At 46.4% G+C, this 26,927-nt stretch overlaps 1 protein-coding gene across 1 annotated transcript in view; it reads left to right on the plus strand.

The window, feature by feature from the left end:
• The first annotated feature begins 218 nt into the window (after positions 1–218).
• LOC147019924 (ras-related protein Rab-2A) overlaps positions 219–26,927 on the plus strand; it is a 34,987-nt gene continuing 8,278 nt past the window's right edge. The window contains exons 1-5 of the mRNA XM_085894776.1: positions 219–372; positions 12,752–12,823; positions 14,346–14,413; positions 14,956–15,038; positions 26,187–26,279. Of these exons, the coding sequence (XP_085750902.1) occupies positions 246–372; positions 12,752–12,823; positions 14,346–14,413; positions 14,956–15,038; positions 26,187–26,279 (443 nt within the window). The 5' untranslated portion in view covers positions 219–245. The remainder of the gene's footprint in view (positions 373–12,751; positions 12,824–14,345; positions 14,414–14,955; positions 15,039–26,186; positions 26,280–26,927) is intronic.

The following is a 26,927-nucleotide window of genomic DNA, read 5'->3' on the forward strand; positions in this document are numbered from 1 at the left end:
ACCATGTCATCACATCGTGAGTGGCGACCGATAAACCTTCACGTTTTTATATAACGGCGCTGAATTAACCAATCCGAGCGATTTACCTTTTCAGAACACCAGGAAATAATAACAATACCTTTGATTAAAAAAAACAAAAAACGTCATCGCCTCGTCACACTAAAACTGGCCAATGGCAACGATACTGACTCGTCGCCGATGGTACATTAACCAATGAGAGACGCGTTTGTTAGAGGTTTGTTCTTATGTTGGCCAATGACAAAGCCGGTCACTGCTGTCGATCTATCGCCGGTCGGAGAGTCGGGAGACATTTATTTGACGACACGATGTCTTACGCCTACTTGTTTAAATACATCATCATCGGTGATACGGGTGAGATGTCGGTGTTTAGTTGGGGGACAAAATGGAGATTTTATTGGTTTTGTTGACGGGAGTTGTGAAGAAAACAAACAAACAGGGTGTGTGAAGGTGTGTGAGTGTGTACGGTGTGAGTGATGTTCCACATTCACCTGAGTGACTGATTATAATTAAAGTTTTATGTTGAAATTGCTTGGAGAAGTCATGGATGGCTTCATGAATTTGGTGGTGTGTGTGTGTACGGTTGTTTGTTTGTGTGTGTGTGTACGGTTGTTTGTGTGTGTGTACGGTTGTTTGTTTGTGTGTGTGTACGGTTGTTTGTTTGTGTGTACGGTTGTTTGTTTGTGTGTGTACGGTTGTTTGTTTGTGTGTGTACGGTTGTTTGTTTGTGTGTGTGTACGGTTGTTTGTTTGTGTGTGTGTACGGTTGTTTGTGTGTGTGTGTGTGTACGGTTGTTTGTGTGTGTGTGTGTGTGTGTACGGTTGTTTGTGTGTGTGTGTGTGTGTACGGTTGTTTGTGTGTGTGTGTGTACGGTTGTTTGTGTGTGTGTGTGTACGGTTGTTTGTGTGTGTGTGTGTGTGTACGGTTGTTTGTGTGTGTGTGTGTGTGTGTACGGTTGTTTGTGTGTGTGTGTGTGTGTACGGTTGTTTGTGTGTGTGTGTGTGTGTGTGTACGGTTGTTTGTGTGTGTGTGTGTGTGTGTACGGTTGTTTGTGTGTGTGTGTGTGTGTGTACGGTTGTTTGTGTGTGTGTGTGTGTGTACGGTTGTTTGTGTGTGGGTGTGTGTGTGTGTACGGTTGTGTTTGTGTGTGTGTGTGTGTGTGTACGGTTGTGTTTGTGTGTGTGTGTGTGTGTGTACGGTTGTGTGTGTGCTGTGTGTGTGTGTGTACGGTTGTGTTTGTGTGTGTGTGTGTGTACGGTTGTGTTTGTGTGTGTGTGTGTACGGTTGTGTTTGTGTGTGTGTGTGTGTACGGTTGTTTGTGTGTGTGTGTGTACGGTTGTTTGTGTGTGTGTGTGTACGGTTGTGTTTGTGTGTGTGTGTGTGTACGGTTGTGTTTGTGTGTGTGTGTGTGTGTACGGTTGTGTTTGTGTGTGTGTGTGTGTGTACGGTTGTTTGTGTGTGTGTGTGTGTGTGTGTGTGTGTGTGTACGGTTGTTTGTGTGTGTGTGTGAGTGTGTGTGTGTGTGTGGGTGTGTGTGTGGGTGTGTGTGTGTGTGTGTGGTGTGTGTGGTGTGTGTGGTGTGTGTGGTGTGTGTGGTGTGTGTGGTGTGTGTGTGTACATGTGCAAGTTGTGAAGTTTTGAATATTCTTGCGTCACGAATTAATAATTATGAAGTTTAAGTTTGTCCTTTGGTTGTTCCAAACTGTTGAGCCGTTTCATCGTGTTGCTATTTCAGCCCTGACATGCAAGTCACACTAATGGTGCATATCGACTGTAGCTCGGCTCGTCACCATCTTTCCCAAACGAAACCTTATTTATTTATTTTTTTCCCCATAATCGTTTCGGGTCTCGGGGAAAAGGGTTTTGACATGAGTCTTTCACGACCGGGTTGGCGAGACCTGCCGTTCGGCTGAAGGTGGGTGCTGTCTCCTCTTAGGTGGACACCAATGGGATCTTTTAACATTCGACTGACTGTGTACTTCGGACGAATTTTTTTTTTTTTAATTAATAAACTCCAGTCGGTAATTAAGTAATTCGCGACAGTAATTCGCCTCTTGGTGGTGAATGCCGTAGTTTGTATCTCTAACGTACAACCCAATGCTAGCAGACTGCACACCCAGCTTCATGTCCATTCGTGGGTCTGTTCATTTTTGTAATGCACCGATCTGATAGTTTATAGTCTGTTCGAACCCGGACTTGGGTCCCAGACTCGATGTAGGTTACAGTGTCCACTCTGAGTGTGAGAGGTTAGTGGTTGAAACCCGGCAAAGTCTTATCAAAGATTTTAAAATTGGTACATGCTGCTTCATTGCTTGATTGTCAACATTTCAAAGGAGGAGCACATACGAACAACCGTAAGTTGGCAATGGTGCAAGCCGGCTCTGACTGGTCGAATGGCCTCCTCCAGTGTTGAAGGTCCTTGTAAGAGAACCTGTATTTTTCGATATAATCTCAAACATCCCAACGTGACGAGGCAGCAGGGCACAAATCGAATCCCATCCCAGCTGTTGCTGCATGACCTGCCAGCAATGAGTCGTCTCCACACCAACACATTGTCTCTGCCCTGCTGATCCACAAGTTGGGCATAATTTATGTGCTGGACATCAGTGTCATGTTACATCTTGGGTGTGTACCCCTTTTGTGATATAGTTGTGCACATATACATGCACATACACACCTCTGTACCATCTTGTAAGACATGCTATAACCAAGGATTACAGGTGTAGTGAAGTAGATTAGATTGTGCTCACTTTGGGTGTACGGGAGGTTCGATTGACAGATATGATTCTCGGCAGAATTTCTCGGGTCACATGCTCACCTTTGTGTTTCGGTTGAATTCCCAACCTGCATCAATTGCAGTCCTCAATTGGGTTGATGGTGCTTGGCATCTTGATGTCACTACAACTTGTTTGGAGTCCACCTGTGGCCAATTCAATTGATTGGATGTTATTTAGAAAGAAATGCACCTTTTCAATTAAAGGTCCCACAGTTCACAGTGCGTGTCAGAGCAGAAACTCTCCCATGAACTGTCACAAGAACTCTGAGATGGAATTGTGAGGAGGCACAATCATCTGGGGAAGGTCGAAAACAATATCTCGAGTGTTGAAGGTTCTCAAGAGCACACACAGTGAGCTCCATCATGAGGAAATGGAAAGAATACGGAACTACCAAGATTCTTCCTAGAGCTGGCCGTCCAACCAAACTGGGCAAGAAGGACCTTGGTCAGGGAGGTGACCAAGAACTCCATGACCACTCTGACAGAACTACAGAGTTCCTTTGCTGAGATGGGAGAACCTGCCGGAAGAACAACCATCTCTGCAGCATTTCACAATTCTAGGCTTTATCGGAGATTGACCAGACAGAAGCCACTTCTGAGAAAAAGGAACGTGGCGGCATTCCTGGAGCTTTAGTTTGCAAAAAGGCATGTGAAAGACCAAGATCATCATGAGACAAAAGATTCTGTTGTCTGATGAGATGAAAATTGAACTTTCGCCTGAATGCAAAACACATCTGGCAGAAATGGAGCACAGCTCATCACCCATCTGACACCAGCCCTAAAGCAGAATGGAGTCATTTCAATGTTATCTGCATCATGCTTATGGACAATGAATGGAGCCAAATAAAGGAAAATGCTTGAGAACCTACTTCAAAGTGTAAAAGCCCGAAGACCGCGGCGAAGATTTACGTTCCAACAGGCCAATGACCCTACCAAGCATACAGCCAAAGCAACACTGGAATGGCTTCAGAACAACGTGAAAGTTCTTGAGTGGCCCAACCAAAGCCCAGACTTGAATCCCATTGAGAATCTATGAAAATATTTGAATATTGCTGTTCACCGACGCTCCCCATCCAACTTGACAGAGCTTGAGCAAATCTGCAAGGAAGAATGGGAGAAAAATCCCCAAATCCAGATGTGCAAAGCTGATACAGAAATAGTGGGGCAACTTAGCATAACAATTGTGCATTTTGTGAGGAAAGCACTAAATTTGGCACACTCGCAGCCTAACATATTGTTACGGTTGTGGAAATTTGCATTACACCATAAAGGGTCCTCAGGTGAGAAATATCAGTAAGTTCATGTGTAGTTGGCCCAAACCCGTTGTATAGAGGGAATATATGTGATCCATTCGGGCTGCGATTCGTCAGTTAGTCGTTTTTTTCTTTTGCTGTCATTAATTTGGTGCAAGAACAACAACGAACATCGCCACCACCAACATCTCAACGATCACGCCATTCACACCACGACGCCACCTTCCACAACTACGCTACCACATCTTCGCCACTCGCCATTCAACGAGCACCGTGCGGTCACTATCTCCGCGGGACGGATGGGAGGGGCGGAGTGGCAGCGGCAGCCGGGATGCGAAGGGGCATCTTCCGCCCGAATCTTCCTTCCCTCATCGTACGGCGCATGGGGAAGAAAACCAACAACGCCTGTGGGATTTTCCCTCCTGCTTTTCCCGCGCTTTGGCATGGGGGAGGTGCGATTTGAGCCGGAGGTCAAAGGTGACAAAAGGTGGGGGCCTGATTTTGGGGGAATAATTCCCTGGCCCCGAGCGAAAAACTGACTTTCTTCGTCCCCCGCACGGCGCGGGGAGGCGGGGAACGAGAGGGCATGCCCCTTTTTGGGAAGCTTCCAGAAGGGATGTGGAGCCAGAAACGGGGCGGGGCGAAGGGCGGAGCCCTGCGCTACAAAAGGGGTGGACGAGGAGGGTTCGTGTTCGTCTTCTGGTTCGGGTCGTGAACTTGTTGTTCCTGCCGAGCCCTCGATCTTCGCGCGAGCCCTGGAATCCCGTAAGCGAGCACGGAGATAGCGCCAGAAAACCCCGTCCGTGCTGTCGAGCGGACCACACGTGCGGCGCGAGGCACGAGCTCGCGGACCACGCCGGTGGAGCTCAGAGTTGCGGTCACGAGAGAAGGACTCAACACACAAAGGGAAGTCGCAACTTCCATTTCTTTTGGTGTGTGTGTGTGTGTGTGTGTGTGTGTGTGTGTGTGTGTGTGTGTGTGTGTGTGTGTGTGTGTGTGTGTGTGTGTGTGTGTGTGTGTGTGTGTGTGTGTGTGTGTGTGTGTGTGTGTGTGTGTGTGTGTGTGGCGCCACTCCATCAAGTAGAATTGTTTAAGTGTCCCTGTGTAATAATTATATTCGGTTGTAGCTCTGCATTGTGTCCTTGCTTTTATTGTGATTCCTTGCTTGACTGTAATATCCGTGCTTGTGTGTGTGAAATAAAAGTGTGCTTGTCCAATTGTTCCCCGTTTCGCTGCGTCCTTTCCTTTCCTTTGTTTGAATCTCCATCTTGCATCATGTAAGGGATTAATAGTGGGTTTAAAACACCCGGTAACTAATCTGAACCGTCAAGGTCGACGATAACTCCGCTGGGTTATCCCTGTAGTACGGAACGAGCCGCTTAAGCGGTTCGTGTCCGGAGGCGACCTGTGGCGTGGTACAACTCCTCGGTACGCTATCCGCACTGGTACTTAACTAAGGTAAATCTGCGATCAGACCCTATTTCGCGCAGGTAGAATGCGGACTGAGTTGTGGTGAGGTTAAACCCCCACCCGTGACTGGCTCCTGGCGCTAATTCCCGGAGGGTCATGACTGAATTGCACGTTCGGTGGGCGAAGCGGCCGCCATTCGAGTCAAGCGGCTGATCGCACGCCGGACGGGCCAGAATTTGCAACAATACTATGAACAGATTTGGATATTTGGCCATCTCAAATTCAGCCACTGATGGCTGTGGCGGCCATTTTCCAAAATGGCCGCTTGCGGTTACTATAATTTCACTCCAACATTGGTTTGAACATTTATTAATTGCTGAATTAAGAAAAACATAACCTATAGCCGCCATTTTGCAAGATGGCTGCTAATTATTTGTTGTACCGGACGACTATCTCACTCGTAGAAATTGGTTGTTGAGAATGGTGGCAAATGAATTGAGGGCTGCGTCTGATTGATATGAATACCAACATCACTTATGTAAAGTCAGTGGTTGTTGAGCATGGTTGCAAACGAATCATGGGCTGCGTCTCATTCATATGAATACCGACATCTCGCTCAGAGAAATTGATCGAGAGATGTCTGATTTAAATGTTCTGAATCGGTGACAGTCTGCTCTGTTAATATTCTCTCAATTTTGTGAGCACTCTCCCTCACACACACACAAAGCTGTGCATTCAAGTGCGGCCTTTTTGCACCTGCAACGCCTCAAGGCGCTGTCACACCTTGATGATTTAGCCAGCAATGGCAAAGTATAAAACGTTGGCGTACGCTGAAATTTTGAAGTTTTTTTAAAAGTTTTGGTCGTATTCATAACGTGTTGGTCGTATGCATAACATTAGTAACGGGGACAGAACGTTTCGTTGTCTTATAGATAACTTATACCAACGAATGATTAGCCTGTTGTCGGCGTTCACAACCTATGCCCAACGATAGTTGGGCGCTGCACGTATCGCCAACGAACTCGTGGCATAGCTTGTTAAAAACCTGCCGCACGCCAATTTAAATCATAACCGCCTGAGAATTGGAAGTGTCAACCACGCAGTCACACCTTGACGATTTAGCCAGCGTATGCCGACCTATGAAAAATGTGTCTAAAACGCTGGCACACGTTGAATACGGTATGGGTAAGTTGTGTATACGTTGAGATCCCGCTGAAAAACGATGTACGCTGTCATATTTCGTGGTACATTTAGTACGTCGTGAAATTTCAAGCATGCTGAAAATTTTACGACGTACTCGTCGTATGGCTCACACGTTCCGCATACTCACGCTGGGAATAAGTTGTAGGCACGTTACGCGATCGTTGACACGTCGACACAAGTTCCTTGTAAGTTACTCATAAGTGGAAACACGTCGAGGTAATGTTTAGCATACCCACAACTTATTTTCTCCAACGCACACTTTTTTTTTTTCTCCTTGGCTCCGTGAAGGCACGTGACGAAATATCTGAAGTAGTTGTTGTTGTTTTATTATTTTATATTTTTTTTAGTCTCACGAATTTTAAAATATATTCGGACATTTGCATTTAAGTGTCGACGTGACAATATCCTCAAACAGAAAATATTCAGAGGAGGAACTAAGAATAAGACATGAGCAAACTGAAGAGGCAATCAGACGTGACGAAATATCAGAAGTTATTATCTTTCCGAAACGAAGTTTTTGCAAGATACGTTAGTCAGCTTGTATGTTTTTTTTTTGTTTGTTTGTTTGTTTGTTTGTCTGTAATCACGTATAAAAAATTCTGCAGAGCACAGTTATCATTTGGAAATTTTTGTAACTTCCCATATCAGAGGCCTATAGAGGTCCCTTTCAGTGCACAAAATTTTGAAGGTCAAGGTCACTTTGTCACAAATCAGCGGAGTCGACGAAATCCTTATTTTTTGAGTAATTTTGATCGGATCGTCTTCAAACTTCATGGGAATATAGTTCATGGTCTGGCGCTCAGCTGGTTAATTTTTGGTGGCGATTGGCCTTGACCTTCATGGTTAGCGCCGAAGGTCAAATGTATTTGACCCCAAGGTCAAATTTTCAAGTTTTAGGAACAATATCGTGTAGTACCTCAAATTGAACACCTCGATGAGTGCTTTCTCGATATTTCAAGCTTGAGACATTATGACGTCATTTGGTGACGTTATGAGGCAAACGCATATTTTTCATGGTTTCTCGGCAGAACGATTCTCATCGGAATCTCGTAGGCAGATATTCCTCAAGGAGTTGCTCCTGGTGGATAGCAGCTCTGTTCACCTCAATGTGACCTTAAAGAAGTCACACGTGGTCACCTTTTGGCAAGATACGGGTCACCCTGCGGGTGACATTGGTTTATTGTTTTTTGGGGGTTTTTTTTAACGCTGCCAATACGCCATTATACAGTAGCTGTAAATTAGAAACACGTTCAGTAAATTCCGTGGTCGTCCGGAAGACGTCAATCAAATGCGTTTCCATGCGTTGGAGGTACGTTACACATAGGTTCAAAGCACGTTACTCAAAGGTTAGAAATAAGTTTTGGGTACGCTAAGCGTTACCTCGACGTGTTTCGACTTGTAAGTAACTTACAAATAACGTGCCTCGACGTGTGTGCAACGATCGTGTAACGTGCCTACAACACGTTACTCATAGGTTATAAATAAATTTCGGGTACGCTAATCATTACCTCGACGTGTTTCAACTTATGAGTAACTTACAAGTAACGTGTTTCAACGATCGCATAACGTGCCTACAACTTATGGCCAGCGTAACGGACCGTGTGAGTCATACGCTGGCATACGTCGTAAAATTTCAAGCATGCTAAAATTTGAGGACAACCATAAAGTGCAACGATGAAAGCCAGCGTACTACGACGTATGGCAGTGTTTTTCAGCATGCTCTTCATGTTATCAAAACGTACCCATAACGTATTCGACTTGTGCCAGCTTTTTTGACAAATTTTTCATAAGTCGGCATACGCTTGCTAAATCGTCAAGGTGTGACAGCGCCTTCAAACAGCTCTTCTTGCACTTGCACGATACTAGCTCATCACAGGTGTGGGCTGCTTTGGGTAGCTTCGTCCAGTGTGGCTCGTACACCCCCTCATCATTCTTGACCCAGCCCCAGCTGGATGGAGGAGGCAGCTCTGGCGTTGGTAGCAGTGTTTGACCCCACACATGGCCTCCTTGGTAGGCCGCCCTCTTCACATGCTCCTCCAGAGCTGCCTTGGTTGGTGGGATCAGCTGCACGTTGTTCTTCGCGAAGAGTTTCTTCCGGGCCTTGTCAATGTCGTTGCATATGCTGGTTATGTCATAGAGCAATATGACGAACCTCTCGATGGTGTGCATGACATCATCTGGTATGCCACTTGGTGCAGAGGATAGCTTCAGCAGTGCGTCTAAGTTCTGGCAGAACGGTCCAGATTGTCCAAGCAGTCTTCTTACCATGTCCAGCAAAGCGAGATAGTGTCACACCCAGTCAGAGCGTGAAACATTGGGAGTGCCTGTGCCTTCTCTGGTCCTAGGCCAGCTGCTATTTCGTGGGCTGCCAGGTACCGAAAACTCTTCCCAGTGCCAAATGCTAGCCACAGTTCATCTTCTGGTTGCAGTCCCTGGGCCACTGACACAGCCAACGCCACAACATCGGTGTCAACTGTCTTGATCAGTATCTTGTGGTGACCATGGTTGGCTGCATGGGATGCATGCAACAACATTTGACTGTCATCCATATTCTCAACTGCAGCAGGACCTGCATTTTCCTTTGTATCAAGGACAACCAGATCCATGCTCTCTTCCTCAAAGGGGTTGCCAAGATCTTCTATGACGCTGACAAGGGCACGGACATCCTTGGCGAAAGAGGTTTGCACACTTGGTGTCTGGTCGTGATGACGTGTGTCCTCTCGCCTCCCCCAGTGTTGACGGCCATCTTGGAACTCTTCTATGGCCCTGGCAACTTCTGGCCCAGCAATCATCCAACGCCGCAGGGCTACTGTCATCCATTCGTCCATATTTAGGTTACTTTGAGCCGATGTGCTGAGATGTGTTGCGATTGACTGCAAGAGTCAATAAAAACGCAGTTTCAGAAAACTGAAGGGTTACTCAACAAACTGACCAAAACAAATTAGCTTAGCCATGGAAACTAGAATGGAAAACGACTTACAAATGGTTTGGCATTGCTGTCAATCGAACGAAGATAACCCGAAAACTAATGAGTTATCATGGTAAAGATATCTCGCCAACACGCCGGTACGAAGAGAACTTCCTCACTCAATAGCAAACTGGAACTGGCGCCGTGAAGGCAGAACGGAAATACATGCAGAACCTCGTAATCCGTGACTGAGATAATCCTATGACCAAATTGCACTAGTTGTCCCACTAATACCCAAGAAGACCCGAAGCTGTAATCGCTGCCAAAGGTGCTTCAACAAAGGATTGACTCGGGTTGAATACTGTTGCGGATCCAAGGTTCAAGGTTTGCCATGAGGGGAAGCACTCTTGTTCCTCCTGAATACCTGGTCCCGAGGTGCCAGGTCCAGCCAGAACACCTGGTCCAGTTAACTCCATGTGCCAGTGCAGGTTATTTGGCAACCACGAACGACAATTGGTACTGCCAATCAGGCAGGGTTGTATGACCTTACTTGTGTACGGCTGCACAAAGGAGCATCTCTTGCTCTCGATGCATGTACTTGTTTTAACTTACCCTTTCAGGTGCAGCCAAGTATGCACCTGCTAATAAGAGCCAATTGGTGGGGTAGAACCTCCCAGCTAACAACGTGTGGACCATGCTGGATCAAGGGAAGAAAAGGCATAACGAGCTGTGGACATTTATATATCAAGTGAGGGCCAGACGGACTTGATTGGAACAGATGGACCGTTGCCTTATCTTGGCCTAACTTGACATGTGCTGACTTGTTCCGGGACATAGGACAGAAAAGTGCAGGGGAGGCTTTTGTGAGGTACTGATGGGTTTGTAATTAGGACTGTCGCTTGTGCTGTGGTTGTGCTCTCGATGGGCTGACTGTGACAGGGCGGACATCGTCTTTCCCCCCCCCCTCCCTCTCTCTTCTCTCTCTCTTCTCTCCTCTCTTCTCTTCTCTTCTCTCCTCTCTTCTCTCCTCTCCTCTCCTCTCCTCTCTTCTCTTCTCTTCCTTTCTCCCCTCTCTTTTGTTTTCACCCCTTTTTGGTCTTTGTCTGTGTGCAGGATATCTCAACGTTTCGGACAGATTCGGGCAAAACTTTCTGGACACGTTGGGTGTGTGACGAGGAAGAGTTGATTCAATTTTGGTGAAGATCTGATGATTCAAGTGATTCTTCACCATTGAGATAGGGCTGAACCGATTTATATATCACGATATCTCAAAAGGTTCTGGACGGATTCAGATGAAACTTGGTGGACAAGTTGGGTGTGCAGCAAGGCCGAATTGATTCGATTTTGGTGAAGATCTGAATCCGAATGTGGATACGAGAATTATTTAATTTTCGAAGCGATTCTTCACCATCGAGAGATGGGGCCATAAACGATATAGTACTGTATAGCATGATCTTTCAAAAATGTATTGGGCCTGATATGTTCTCGTGGAGCAGAGATTACGTGGCAGAGGTGTGCTCTCTCGAGTGCCCTTCTACTTGATTCTGTCGTGTGTGGAGGTGAGAAATTGCAATGGAGAAGGATTGAGAATCTCAATCGAAAAAGGCAGAGACTTGAACCTCCGTGATGATGACTTTCCAAAACATCCAATCCTGGGCATCTCCAGCATTCATGATGAGTTCACGAATTAATAACTAAATCATATTTATTAGGACCCTTCCCCTCCTCGTGGGGCAACTTAGCTAAATATAGCATAACAATTGTGCATTTTGTGAGGAAAGCACCAAATTTGGCACACTCGTAGCCTATCATACAGTCATGCGCCACTTAACGATGGGGTTACGTTCTGAGAAACACGTCGTTAAGCGACGTCGTTGTGCGAACATCATTTTTTTGTTTTCGTTTTCGAACATCGTACTTACACAAACCTAGACACCTTGGCGACTTGGTGTAGCCTATTGCTCCTCGGATACAAACCTGTGCAGCACGTTACTGTACTGAATATGTCGGCAATTGTAACACACATCCAAGAGAGACGGAAGACACGTTGGTTTTACCCTTGTGCTGTTCATGACGGCCATCGGTGTTGTTAGCAGCAGCTTACAATCTCCTCTCGCATCGATTATAGAAAGATGAACAAATAGCGTTTGGATTTTATAAATACGTAATCGATGTTATAATTTATAAATGAAGAAACGAGCTCCTGTCAATTGTGATATATATATATATTTTCGGAACAGTGCGATTGTTTTAACAACATGAAAAGCTTCACTAAAAATAAATGTTTTAATTTCGACTAACAACAATGATTTATTCATGGAATTCTTCAATTCAAAGGTAATTTACTTACTGGAAGGTAAACGTGCAAACATTGGTTCAGTTTGAAAGCCGATTTCCTTGAATCCCGATTTAGCACGACCCTGCTTTTTTTCGCGATGACATTTTATGGACCTCAACGATCATATTGTAATGGGGCCACACTGTCGTTTATTATCATTATGAGGTATTATGCAGTGTACATAATTGTACGTGCTATTTTTATACGCCTGGCAGCGCTACGTTGGCAACATCACTCGGTGATAGGAATTTTTCAGCTACCTTTTTTTTTTCATTTTTTTTTTTTTTTCAGAGCTGGCAGATCCATCGTTTATGCAATCCGTCATTGCCCGGAACGTCGTTAAGCGGCGCATGACTGTATTATGAACAGATTTGGATATTGGGCCATCTCAAATTTTTGATGGCAGTGGAAAATGGCTGCCACAGCCATCAGCGGCTGAATTTGAGATGGCCCAATATCCAAATCTGTTCATAATATGATAGGCTACTCGTGTGCCAAATTTGGTGCTTTCCTCACAAAATGCACAATTGTTATGCTAAGTTTCCCCACTATCCCTCCAGTCATTTCAGTAACAATATATTATCATTAGAATAGCTTATTGAATTTGTACTCAAGTATTTTGCCTTTGTATTAATTCTGCTTTTCTGGCACCTTTACCACGATGCAATGCGCAGTGTTGTACACAGTGGTGTAATATATTGAAGAACTTCGTTTTCTTGGTGAAGGTTCTGACTGAGTTGCACCGCCCAAATGATGGGACGATGTCCAACTTTTGTTGATTATTGATCCCAACATCAGAAAATGTTGGTCAATTGTGATGGATTGTTTCTTTGCCTGTGTGGCAGGTGTTGGGAAATCTTGTTTGCTGCTGCAGTTCACAGATAAACGCTTCCAGCCTGTTCATGACCTGACTATTGGTGGGTGAGATGCTATGTTGTGCACATGTTTTTGTACGTTATCCTGTCTTTTTTTATTATTTGTACATTCTCTTAATTATAACATTTCTTATTACTGTGCCAAATTGCATGGCATTCTAATGAATAAATATAATAGAGTTCATTATTCTCTTTGAGGATTAAATCCGAAGATTAAAGGCAGGATTCTCGTAACAGACCTATTGACGTTCTATGTTTACTGCAACATGTTGTGGGAAGCAGTCAGGGTGAGTTTATTTAATTATGGTGGACTTTTGGACTTGTTTAAAAGGCGAGGGATATATCGGTGCCGGTGATGCTATTTTACTGTGCTCGGTGATTGCCAACCAGACATTTTCTGTGAAGATGGTTGTGAATGAAAACTAGAAGTATCTATGTGATTTGATTTGCCAATTGGAAAACTTCCAAAGTTTCTTGTATTCCCCCCCCCCCCCCGTAAATTTCCATCGACTTGGTTAAAAAGGGAATGCTTATGAGTCCCTCATCAGTTTCACCAGAAGGGACTATAGGTTTGCTGTATGTTTGTCTGTCTGTCCGTCTCACCTATAGTTCTTCAGATTTTAAATTTTTTTATTCCCACCCCTCCAAATACCCTTCAACATCTTAAACTGAAACTTGGTACATCGGTTTATTTACTTTATTATGATAATTTCCAGAACAAGTTTGAGTTTTTCAGCGTGTTGTCCTTTTTAAACCTAGAATAGGTCAGGTATTATATCACAGCTGCCCTGACTCCACCCCACTGCTTTACACCCATTGGCTGAACAGCTGGCCTGACTCTCCCCCATTTAAAATCATGCACCGCCATTGTATGCAGCAGCACCGATCAGCAGTCTTGGTCCTCGGTGTTGGTCCATGGCCCAGTGCACCACAATATATTGTATATGCAGTTTTCACGTAAGCCTTATACATGTTTTTGCTTCGTGCATGTACATTTGGTTATGTTGTATGACATTGGCAAAGCCGAGGAACAAACTAAACACCTTGGGTTTGAAAGGTTCTTTAGTTTTGGATCCGGTATTGGCTTGAGCATGTGTGAAAACTATAATTTTGTAATCCGATTTCTCTTTATTGGTTTCTCATCTACAAAAGATATCAGAAAATGAAAATTGCTTTTCCTTTGATTTTGCCGAGTCGACCCAAACGCGGTGATTTTCGGGTTGTTTGTTCTTCATTGGGACCAGTAGGGGACATGTGTTTCAAAGAAATTCTCTCTCTTGTGTTTTTGCTTCCAGCGATGTCAGCTGTTGCACTGCTACCTGCAGTATTAGTCGGCCGACACGAGGATTAAAATTTTTAAAATAAAAACAAATTCCCAAATAGTGTCGTTGGCACCCCCTGTTTATCAGGTGTCTGTGTCGAATCATCACAGCCATGTTTGTTGTGCAGTATTAAGATATCTTGTTTTGTGTGCCTTAGTTTTTATTTGTCTAATGACTCGCATTCATGGTGGAAACATGATGTTACAAGCATTATTTCTCACATTTTGTGTCCCAATGTAAAGGTGTTGAATTTGGAGCACGGATGATAACCATTGATGGCAAGCAGGTCAAGTTGCAGATCTGGGACACTGTGAGTTGGCAGGGTAGATGGGAGAGAGGGATTTTGCAATGTGCATAAACCCTCCACTCTTATTGCTGTACAGACCCCCTACACTCCCCCTTGCTTCATGTGTACTTTACTTCTGCTTCTTCCCTTTTCCCTTCTCTCTCCCCCTGTACCTGTGGCACTTCCCTTCTCTCCCTCTCCCCTTGTTGGCATTGTTCCCCCTCTTCCTCTCTCCCTCCCTCACATTTGGTGCTGTCTCTGCTCCCCCAACCCTCTTATACCACTTGTGGCATGTGTACTCCCTCCCTCCAACCCTTCCTACCTCATGGCATTGTGCTTCCTCCCTCTTCCCTTTATATATATTATTTGTTTTTAATACACAGTACATACTATGTTGTGTATTTTATTTATTTAAAAAAAAAATGCATTGAGTTGCTGTGAATTGCTCTTCTGTATTTTCTTTTCTTTTATTTATTTATTTTTTTAAACCATTTACCAATCAGGATTTATTAACTTGTAAAAACAAAACTTGAAATTTATTTTATTTTTGCTCCTTCTCATGGCAGGCTGGACAGGAGTCGTTCCGCTCGATTACCCGTTCTTACTATCGTGGGGCAGCTGGTGCTCTCTTGGTTTATGACATCACCAGGTTAGAGAGTTGGATGTTCTGGAGTGAATGTATGAACGAGGTTGCAGGGGGTGGGGGTGGGGAGGATCAGTGTTTGTGTTTCTGAAAATTGGTGGCCATTTTGTTGTATATTCTTTCAATGGTGTGTCATGCATTTAGTGAAAAATTTAGGTGTTTATTTTATTATATTATATTATATTATATTATATTATTTATTTATTGTTTACATAGTCTAAGCTCTTGGAAGAGTGCCACACAGAACAATGGAAATCAGGGAAATGCACCTGCAGCAAGAGGGTGAAGGCAAAACGATGTAACTGATGAACAAGCTGGATACACACACTATGCTGGAGTTTCAGTTAATCCCCCGACCCAAATTGTGGTGGACGGCGGTTAATATCACCAGCGTGGATAGCCGAGCGGTTTTCCTGCGGAAGCGGACACGTTGATCCTCAGAGTATAACGTGTGCGGGAGGGGTGGGCTTGGTCCAGAGATGGTCTTTGTGTAACTTGCAATCGAGGAGATGCACCAGAATAGCGAACAGGCTGAGTGGACATTTGGGGGATCTGGATGCTTTGGGGGGTCCTCAAGAGTTGTGGAGTGCCTTCAAGACAACCGTCCTTAATGTTGCCGGTGGATGTCTTGGAACTCACCGCAGGGCAAAGAATTATTTTGTCTCAAGGGGCACTGGATACCATTGACCAGAGTCGCAGAGCTGAGCTGTTCAGGGAGCTGAGGCGTAAAACTGCTGTACGTGCACTAAGAGTGGACAAGGAGGCCTATGTGCGAGGAATCTGTGAGGGGGGTAGAGCATCACCTGTGGACAGGTGATTCTCGTCCCGCTTACAGGGGAATTTGCGCGTTGCATTCATCCAAGCCCATCCCTCGGAGCACTGCAGTTAGAGCAGAGTGGTAGGCTCTTGACAGAGGAGTCTGAAGTGAAGCCCCGCTGGGCCGGTTACTTTGAGCAGTTGTACCAGGCTGATCCACCAGCTGTCGAGTTGGATGTCAAGGGTGTTACAATCCCTGTTGCTGACCCTCCAATCAACTGTGGTCCACCTTCGCTTGCGGAAACAAGGGCTGCGGTGGACCGGTTGAAACGGGGCAAAGCTCCAGGGATCTGTGGCATCCATGCTGAACTTCTCAAGACTGGTGGAAATGCTGCACGTGTGTCGTTGCATGCAGTTTTGTGCTCTGCCTGGAACACAGGCATCATCCCAACTGATTGGAAGAGGGGCCTTGTCCCTCTCTGGAAATGGAAGGGTGATCGCCAAGACTGCAACAACCACCGAGGGATGACACTGCTCTCAGTGCCGGGCAAGGTCTTTGCTCGGATAATTCTTGATAGGGTTCGCCACCATCTGCTTGAGCACCAGCGTCCAGAGCAGTCAGGCTTTGCACCAAAGAGGTCAATGATTGACCGTATCCTTGCTCTTCGGGTCCTCATCGAACGCAGACGAGTTTCAGCAGGGGCTGCTTGCAGCCTATGTTGATCTCTGTAAAGCGTTCGATTCAGTGAATCGGGATGCCCTCTGGAGGATTCTTGGTCTTCGTGGGGTGCCACCAAAACTGATCGATCTGATGTCTGAACTCTACTCTGATACTGAGAGTGCTGTGAAATGTGGTGGTACCATCTCTGACTTATTTCCAGTTGTTACTGGAGTTCGTCAGGGGTGTGTGCTGGCCCCCACACTTTTCAGCACTTGTATGGACTGGATTATCAGGAGGATGTCGGAGAGATCAAGCTGCGGTGCATCGTTTGGGAATGGCAAGATCTCTGACCTTGATTTCGCAGATGATGCGATCATCTTTGCGGAGACTTTAGATATCCTTTTGGGGGCCCTCGATGTGCTGAATGAGGAGTCTGAGCCACTGGGATTACGCGTTTCTTGGGTCAACACTAAGATCCAGGCTTTCGTTGACATCTTGGATGCTGCTGTCCTATTTGTGTCTGTTTGTGGTGAGGATGTTGAGGTCGTGGAGAGATTCACTTTCCTTTGCAGTGATATTCATGTCTCTGCTGGCTGTGAGTCAGAGTTCAATAGACATCTGGGGAGTCATGGATTCACTGGATCATGGGGTGTGGCGCTGCCAGTACCTGTGCGGGAGAACGAAAGTCCGAGTCTTCATGTCCTTGGTGCTTCCAGTCTTGCTATATAGATGCGAGACTTGTACTCTGACCAAGGATCTGAGACGGAGACTTAATTCCTTTGGTACCAGGTCTCTTCGGAGAATCCTTGGCTATCGCTGGTCGGATTTTGTGTCAAACGAGCGGTTGCTGAGAGAGACTCGGATGAGATTTATTACCTGCATAGTCCGTGAGTGTCAGCTGCGGCTGTATGGACATGTGGCTCGTTTTCCTGACGCTGATCCTGCTCACCAGATTCTTTCAGCGAGGGAGTCTCGTGAGTGGAGGAGGCCAATGGGCCGATCATGTGCCTCGTGATTGCAGCAGGTTGACCGGCATCTCAAGGAGCTGGGGATGGGCCTGGCATCTGCCTGGGGTAGCTGGAGTACCTGGGGTACCAGACGGAGGCCCCTGGAGTACCGGTGGAAAGTGGACGCGCTGTTCTGGCACATGCTCCCATACCTGACCTGACCTGATGCACCCCCAAAAAATGGTTCCAAACAGCTCTCGCAGCAGGAATGTTCGTGAGCGGTATACAACACCAAGGCTCACCGACCGTCATGCAGCTTCATCTATTTTGCTTGCCGATACTTGACATTCTGCAGAATGGTGCCGTTCCCTTCGGTGACTTGCACGAGGCTTTGAGGACCGTTTAATACGACTCAACCAAGAGTCAATGACCAGCGTCTCGCTTCACCATGTGAGCCAATTCGCCTCAACACGAATACGAGAATCGTGCCGTATTCGTGCGTCAAAGGAAAGCCAGCCATAATGCCCTATCCTTACAGGCCACCTAACTATGTTCTCTCTCGACTACATGCGTCCCTCACTTTGAACTCTTGTGTTCCTCCTGATGTTTCTCTGACATCACACCGAACAACCGTTCCACCTCTGTGGCGTGGCTTGCTCACATGAAACACAGGAAGGTGGAACTTCTGCTCGCTCTGCATGCCTGGCTCACTTGTTATGGTTGTTATCAAAGCGCAACTCAATTACTGCTGGTTTTTAATGCAAAAACATAGGGAAACGTCATGGAGGCAATTACATACTGGGGGAACTTATCCTTTATCCCGATCTAATGATCACTGCACCACCACTTAAGTTCAGTCTCCCCACTTAAATACATCGAGACATCTCCTACAGTGGGGAGAACAAGTATTTGATACACTGCCGATTTTGCAGGTTTCCCCACTTACAAAGCAAGTTGAGGTCTGTAATTTTTATCATAGGTACACTTCAACTGTGAAAGATGGAATCTAAAACAAAAATCCTGAAAATCACATTGTATGATTTTTAAATAATTAATCTGCATTTTATTGCATGAAATAAGTATTTGATACATCAGAAAAACAGAACTTAATATTTGGTACAGAAACCTTTGTTTGCAATTACAGAGATCAGACGTTTCCTGTAGTACTTAACCAGGTTTGCACAGACTGCAGCAGGGATTTTGGCCCACTCCTCCATGCAGATCTTCTCCAGATACTTCAGGTTTCGGGGCTATCGCTGGGCAACACAGACTTTCAGCTCCCTCCAAAGATTTTCTATTGGGTTCAGCTCTGGAGACAGGCGAGGCCACTCCAGGACCTTGAGATGCTTCTTACGGAGCCACTCCTTAGTTGCCCTGGCTGTGTGTTTCGGGTCGTTGTCATGCTGGAAGACCCAGCCACGCCCCATCTTCAATGCTCTTGTTGAGGGAAGGAGGTTGTTGGCCAAGATCTCGCGATACATGGCCCCATCCATCCTCCCCTCAATACGGTGCAGTCGTCCTGTCCCCTTTGCAGAAAAGCATCCCCAAAGAATGATGTTTCCACCTCCATGCTTCAAGGTTAGGATGGTGTTCTTGGGGTTGTACTCATCCTTCTTCTTCCTCCAAACATGGCGAGTGAGTTTAAACCAAAAAGCTCTATTTTGGTCTCATCAGACCACATGACCTTCTCCCATTCCTCCTCTGGATCATCCAGATGGTCATTGGCAAACTTCAGACGGGCTTGGACGTGCGCTGGCTTGAGCAGAGGACCTTGTGTGCACCGCAGGATTTTAATCCATGACGGCATAGTGTGTTACTTATGGTTTTCTTTGATACTGTGGTCCCAGCTCTCTTCAGGTCATTGACCCGGTCCTGCCGTGTAGTTCTGGGCTGATCCCTCACCTTTCTCATGATCATTGAGGCTCCACGAGGTGAGATCTTGCATGGAGCCCCAGACCGAGGGAGATTGACTTATCTTGAACTTCTTCCATTTTCTAATAATTGCACCAACAGTTGGTGCCTTCTCACCAAGCTGCTTGCCTATTATCCTGTAGCCCATCCCAGCCTTGTGTAAGTCTACAATTTTGTCCCTGATGTCCTTAGACAACTCTGTGGTCTTGCCCATTGTAAAGAGGTTGGATTCAGTGTGGACAGCCGTCTTTTATGCAGATAACGAGTTCAAACAGGTGCAGTTAATACAGGTAATGAGTAGAGAATGGGAGGGCTTCTTAAAGACAAAACTAACAGGTCTGTGAGAGCTGGAATTCTTACTGGTTGGTAGGTGATCAAATACTTATTTCATGCAATGAAATGCAAATTAATTATTTAAAAATCATACAATGTGATTTTCAGGATTTTTGTTTTAGATTCTGTCTTTCACAGTTGAAGTGTACCGATGATAAAAATTACAGACCTCTACGTGCCTTGTAAGTGGGGAAAACCTGCAAAATCGGCAGTGTATCAAATACTTGTTCTCCCCACTGTACATGTCCACGGACCAAGCAACTCTACTCAATCCTAACTTTCCTATTAAATTCCTCCATCTACCCCCACAACTGTAATATATGTATATACATTTGAGAGGGGATAAAATGCAAACCAGAATGGAATGATGTGCTTGGGAAGTGTTGTTTGAGGAGGAATGGGGGATGAGCTGAGGAGGAGGAGTAGGTGAACAGTAATATTGAAGCCTTGGAAATGAAAAGATGGAGCAAGTTGGTGCCACATACAAGAGAAAAGTGGTGCAAATGAGTGGAGGTGATTTTTTTTTTTTTATATATATATATATACTGTTGCGGGTCGGGTGAGAGGGCCACTTTGGGGGGGGGAGCGGAGGGGAGCTAACTCTGCTCCCACCAGACTCCCCGGAATTGTGGGCCGTCGCACACGGATAATTCCGTGACGTGGCGGGTCGCTAACCGACCGTGGATGCCAATAACTCAATCACGTGACCTCGGGTCCTCCTGTCTATGGGTTATCAGGGTTTCATAATTAATCACGTGATTTAATTACCGGAGAACATGCCCTCGGTACGCCTTGTCCGAACAAGATCACTTTACTGGATTGGATGCAGCCGAGTGACACTGCCAAGGACGTACTGGCTAAAAGGAACGGATCGTTGGGAATTAAGTCCCAGCAAAGCTTGGATTCGGACCATGCTGAATCGATGCAAGAAAAGACAAAAACGAGCTGGGAACATTTCTAATAATTATGTGGTACATGGAATAGTTTTATTGGGGTGTGTTATGCAGGAAAGAAAGAAATGAGATTTGTGGCAATATTTCAAGCAACTTACAAGAGCAGACGTAACATGAAATAATAATAATCTTCTGCAATCTTAACTTGTGTGGACAGGTGCCAGGACCGCACACGCACACACCAAAACCTCATGAAGAAAAGTTATTGAAGGGAGATTAGTTGAGGCTATGGTCTCTTGGTACCTTGTAAAATTTGTTGAACGCACCACCAATACGTTTGGGGGTAGCTGCTCCGTGGTGCGATACCTCCCTGACAGCTGGCGCATCTCGTTTCGTGGAGCATTGTGCAGCTAGCATTGAGACGTGACCGTCGGCGTGAAGGAGGGACTTGAGCTGGGAGGATGGAGTCCAGGCATTGACAAAGTCCAGTGCATGTGTGAGACGAAGAAGGGAAGAGAGAACGAACGGGCCCGCTCCGACCTTTATTGGGCACGGGGTAGGGGGCCACCCCGAAGCGATACGTCACCGGAATCGGGCGCTCTGATTGGCACCGGCCCGGCCGCGATGGCCAGAAGCAGCAACATTCCACTTCCGGAAAGGTGGCCCCCAAGCCGTGAAAATGTCTCGCTCCTACCTCACGACATTATATGAATCACCCACACCGGACTCCACGTCATGAATTGCCTTGCAAGAACCTCCGGGCCGTGCCCTGACGACCGGCCGAGGTTGGAATTGGTCCCACATGCCTGCCCAGGCACCTCTGATTAGCGCTGTTCGATGCCTGCTCCGTGATGCATCACGCGATCCGGACTGCGCAGCATGCCTCTTGCCTGAACGTGGCTTCGCTGGCCAGAGAGGCAAGGAAACATCCGCAGACTGTGGGGAACACCCATGACCGCCTGTGAGGATCAACGGTAAAGTGTTAGGATAAATCAATGCATGTTTCGTGCAGTATGTGCGGATACGTCATGGCCCACATGGTCGGTGCTCACGTTTGCCCGATTCTGCTCTTGTGTGCACGGGGCTAACACCGATCTGTCAGGATTTGAGGCGAACGATCAGATATAATAATTAGATGGTGGTTTGGAGGGAAAAGAGGAAGCCGATCTAATTAAATCCAGAAATGGGTCGAACAGAACGTGCCGCCCGTATCATGCACAATGTGCCGTGGTTGTTGTTTTACTATTATCGGCTTCTGACAATGTGGCTATTGGCACCAAGCTACTATCCACGCTCTTGCCGATATTGGGTCATTTGCTTCTGTGTTGTGCAAAACCACATCTGTGCAGCCTCTTTCAGAGATATTCATTCGTATGCCTTTTCAATGCAACCTGCAATCTCATCCCAGATCATCTCGAGCTGCCGAGCATACTGTATAACTTGCCGCAAAAGTTGGGTTGAGGAATCGCTTGAGGATGGGAGCTCGACGTTGTGCCACGCTCGTGCGGTACTGTTGCGGCCTTCCTCTACCCCTCCCCCAGCTGCGCACGTGCTGCACGTGTTGGCCTACGCGAGGCCCCAAATTCGGATTCATCTCAGAAATAAGGAGAAAAGAAGATGAGAAATTAAGTTTGTGATGTGTGCAACCTAGCTTTGAGATCCCCGCAATGCACGTCCCATTTGACCCACTCGACAAAATGGAAGGGGCTATCTCAACGTATATTAATGGAATAACTGTTGGGACCACTATATGTTGGATTCCATTGCCTTGGAGGCATGCAGTTCCTCGAACTGCAACCACACACACACACACACACACACACACACACACACACACACACACACACACACACACACACACACACACACACACACACACACACACACACACACACACACACACACACACACGGACCCCACTGGGTTTTTATTCGGTCCTCCAGCCGAGGAGGATGGTTCAGCTGGGGGGACAGAGTTCCGTGGTGTACCTGGCCACGTTGTGCGGCTTGCCGACCTGCCCCTGTGGAGCTTGGGATTCTTGGCGGGGAAGTCGGACGCTCCGACCACTAGCCCGCCTGCTCCAACACAAACCACCATGGTGGGACTTGAACCTGCACGGTCAGCTTCGCACCGAGGAGAAGACCAGGGACGAAGACAGACGACCACGACAAGGAGCGCCCAGCAGGCCAGAACACGGGGGTGTCCGACAAAAAACCTTCTCTCGCGCACCACTTGGTTCTCTCCTCCCCTCCCCCGCACGGGGCTGGGGGGGGGAGGGAATCCGCTCTCTGGAGATTCACCTCTGGATTGGACAGGGTGCCTCGGGTCTCGTGGTGGCCAGCCGTGATTGGAGGAGGGTCATGGTAGGCGGGGAAAAAACACGCCCCTTCTGGGCAGAGTGGCTGTTTTAGCGCTTCTCTCTTCTTTGTCGCTTGGTCGAGACTATCTTCTTTCCCTGGGCGTTCTGGCTTCCCACTGGCTGGGGCGCACATGCGATGCTCACCCTTCACTCATTGGGCAGAGGAAACACTCCATGCCCTTATTTTGGAGCGGGGCTCTGATCTGAGGCGATGGATCCCCGCCCACGTCGGTGCTTGGCACATGCGTGTGAGGAAGATCGATGGTGGCATGAGCGAAGGAGGATGATGTGGTTGGATATTAATTCTAACTAAAAAAAAACTTGCAGCGCACATACACTTGATCACCCATTAAACATTGGGACGGGACCCTAACTATAAACGCATACTTATCAAAATAACTGAACTGCGGGGACTCTGGCTGTTGTGTGCAAATGGCTGCCAGATTCGTAACAATATTAGCCAGCAAGTCAACAGTCAGTTCTTGAAGTTGATGTGTTGGATTAGGAGAAATGGGCAGGAGTAAAGACCTGAGCAACTTTGACAAGGGCCAAATTGTTATGGCCAGACGACTGGGTCAGAGCATCTCTGAAATGGCAAGGCTTGTGGGGTGCTCCCGGTCAGCAGTGGTGAGTGCCTACTGACAGTGGTCCGAGGAGGGACAAACCGGCGACAGGGTGTTGGGCACCCAAGGCTCATCGATGCGCGAGGGCAACAAAGGCTATCCCATCTGGTCCGAACCGACAGAAGGTCTACTGTGGCACAAGTCGCAGAAAATTTTAATGGTCACGGGAGGGAAGTATCACAATCCACAGTGCATTGCGCCCTGCTGCGTGTGGGGCTGCGTAGCCGCAGACCGGTCAGTGTGCCCATGATGACCCCTGTCAACCAAAAGTGCCTACAATGGTCACGCGAGCATCGGAACTGGACCTTGGAGCAGTGGAAGAAGGTCGCCTGGTCCGATGAGTCATTTTTCTTTTAGATCGTGTGCGCCGTTTACCTGGGGAAGTGAAAGCACCAGGATGCACTGTGGGTAGACAGCAAACCTGTGGAGGGAGTGTGATGCTCTGGGCAATGTTCTACTGGGAAACCCTGGGTCCGGCCATTCATGTGGATGTCAATTTGCCACGTGTCACCGACCTAAACATCGTTGCAGACCAGGTACATCCCTTCATGGCAATGGTATTCCCTAATGGCAGTGGCCTCTTTCAGCAGGACAATGCGCCCTGCCACACTGCACACATTGTTCGGGAATGGTTTGAGGAACATGAAGTGTCACTGTGTTGCCCTGGCCTTCAAATTCTCCAGATCTCAATCCGATTGAGCATCTGTGGGATGTGCTGAACCGACAAGTCTGATCCACGGCAGCTCCACCTTGCAACTTCCAGGTCTTGAAGGATCTTCTGTTTATGTTTTGGTGCCAGATACCACAGGACACCTTCAGGGGTCTTGTAGAGTCCATGCCTCGATGGGTTGGCGCCGTTTTGGTGGCATACGGAGGACCAACAGCATATTAGGCAGGTTGTCCTAATGTTTTGGCGTGTGTGTGTGTGCGTGTGTGTGTGCGTGTGTGTGTGCGTGTGTGTGTGTGTGTGTGTGTGTGTGTGTGTGTGTGTGTGTGTGTGTGTGTGTGTGTGTGTATGTATATATATATATATATATATATATATATATATATATATATATATATATATATATATATATATACAGCAGCATCTGTATAAAGCAAGTTTTACTCGGTAATTTGTCCTAATATTCAACTATTTATTTGCAGAAATGAGTTCCTGGGTCGTGTTTGACTAACTATGCCTTGAACCCAGGGAGCACACGACCTTTGTGATTTTCAATGAGGACGAATAGTTGGCAAATCGAAAGGTGGAGTCAGCCAGTGTCAGATACTTTAGATTTTAGAACCTTGGCATTCTGCTTTCTTCGATTAATCGGGTGATTGTGCAATTCACCAGTGAAGGCAATGAATACACAGCTTCCCATTCTGGTCGATCTGGTCCCTCAGAAAAGTGTCTTCGAGCTGTCAAGCGGTCCATTGAGAACTCCCTGTTGCAATGCGGTAGATGTTCCAGAGGAGGTCCAAGTTAGCTTAAGAACTGCCATGCGGTACCTTCATCAACTGGGCTACGATGGGAGAGCAGCTAGGAGAAAACCTCTTCTTGGACCAACAAATATTCAAAGGAGAAAAGTGGGCTGACGAGATGGCCAACAGACCCTTGGAGTTTTGGCAAAATAATTTTTTGAGATTATTCCCACTTTACTCGATTTTTCTGACAGTGGTCTGGAGACTCGTTTGGTTTTGAGACTTCCCAGTCATGAGTTCTCTTTGAACCGATTTCATCCAACGATCAAACACTGGTTTTTCAGTGATGGTGTGGGGAGCAATCTGGAGCACTGGTCGGTCAGAGCTTGTGGAGTGTGTTGTCAACATCAACACTATGATGTACATTTCTATCCTTGAGGATGGACTTCTCCACTGGTCACATGGTCAAAAAACAACACTCTGTTCATGGAAGATGGAGCTCCATGCCACACTGCAAAAAAAAGTCCAAGAACTGCAGGACAGAAATGGGATCAAGCAACTTCCATGGCCAAGTCAGTCTCCTGACATGAATCCCATTGAACACCTCTGGGCCATATTGGATCGAGCTGTGCGGAAAAAGTCCAGGAAACCAACATCCCGGGCAGAAATCGCACAAGAAAATTTTTTGGAACTCGCTAGTTCTATGCCTGAAAGGGTAAAAGCGTTTAAATCTGCAGATGGCAAGTCTACCAAATACTCGTGTATATATTAAAATGGATAAAATATATTTCAAATGTTAAATAAATTCTTTAAAAATCATGGTGTCTATTTTCTTCTGTCATGTATGTGTATATAAAAATATAACACACACACACACACACACACACACACACACACACACACACACACACACAATTATTTTGTCAGTGCCTTGAGCACCCTCTTTGGGTGGATGTGCATTATATGTTTACATGTTGTTGTTATTCCCAGCATGCTTAGCGGGAAGGCACTGCATCTCACTACCACCTCAGTTTACGATCTCATAAAGTAGTTCCACGCAACACAAATGTGTTATGAAATAAGTGATGTATTGTGCCCAAAATGTAGTAATTGATCGATATTCAACTGAAATAACATTGTGGGACGACGTACAGCGAGGACTCGCTCGATGTCTGTCTGTCTTTTTTTTGTGGTTCCAGATAAAAAATGTCTAGTATTCACTGAAATGTTTGCCTTGTTGAAAAGTGACCGAATATCGTTTCAGGCGGGACACGTTCAATCACCTGACGACCTGGCTGGAGGATGCGCGACAGCACTCAAGCTCCAATATGGTCATCATGCTTATCGGCAACAAGAGGTGCACACTTGGTTATGAAAGATCTCGTCTTTGCATTCCAGTATGATTTGTGCCTCCCCCCCCCCAAGGGAACTGGGATGTCTCTTTTTTGGATGGTGGGGGGGGGGGGTTAAAGGACCTAAGGCTTGTGGTGGAGCTGCCATACACACATCACACACATGAATAAACAGATTAATACACAGGACTGTTTGACGAGACAAACACAGCCACTGAGCTTGAGAGAAGTGCTATGACTTAATGGGGCACTCTGGGTACAAGCTGCATTGCAACAATGGTGGGCTATTTCCTCCTCCCTATGGATGCCAGCATATAGTTGTTTGTCTATGCTCATGTCCTTTTAAATGCTGAACGTTAAGCAAGGAAGCAGCACGTACCATTTTTTAAAGTCTTTTGTCCAGCTCGGCCAGGGTTTGAGCTGCCGATCTCATCTGAGTGACAACACTAATCATAACACCATCGGATTCTTTATGATTCTGCACATCTGTTAGTTTTTTTTTCAACGTGTGTGTGTGTGTGTGTGTGTGTGTGTGTGTGTGTGTGTGTGTGTGTATATGTGTGTATGTGTGTGTGTGTGTGTGTGTGTGTGTGTGTGTGTGTGTGTGTGTGTGTGTGTGTGTGTGTGTGTGTGTGTGTGTGTGTGTGTGTGTG

Source organism: Eptatretus burgeri, chromosome 9 (genome assembly GCF_056783735.1).
Source record: "Eptatretus burgeri isolate ZD-2024b chromosome 9, Ebu_testis_v1, whole genome shotgun sequence".
NCBI lineage: Eukaryota > Metazoa > Chordata > Myxini > Myxiniformes > Myxinidae > Eptatretus > Eptatretus burgeri.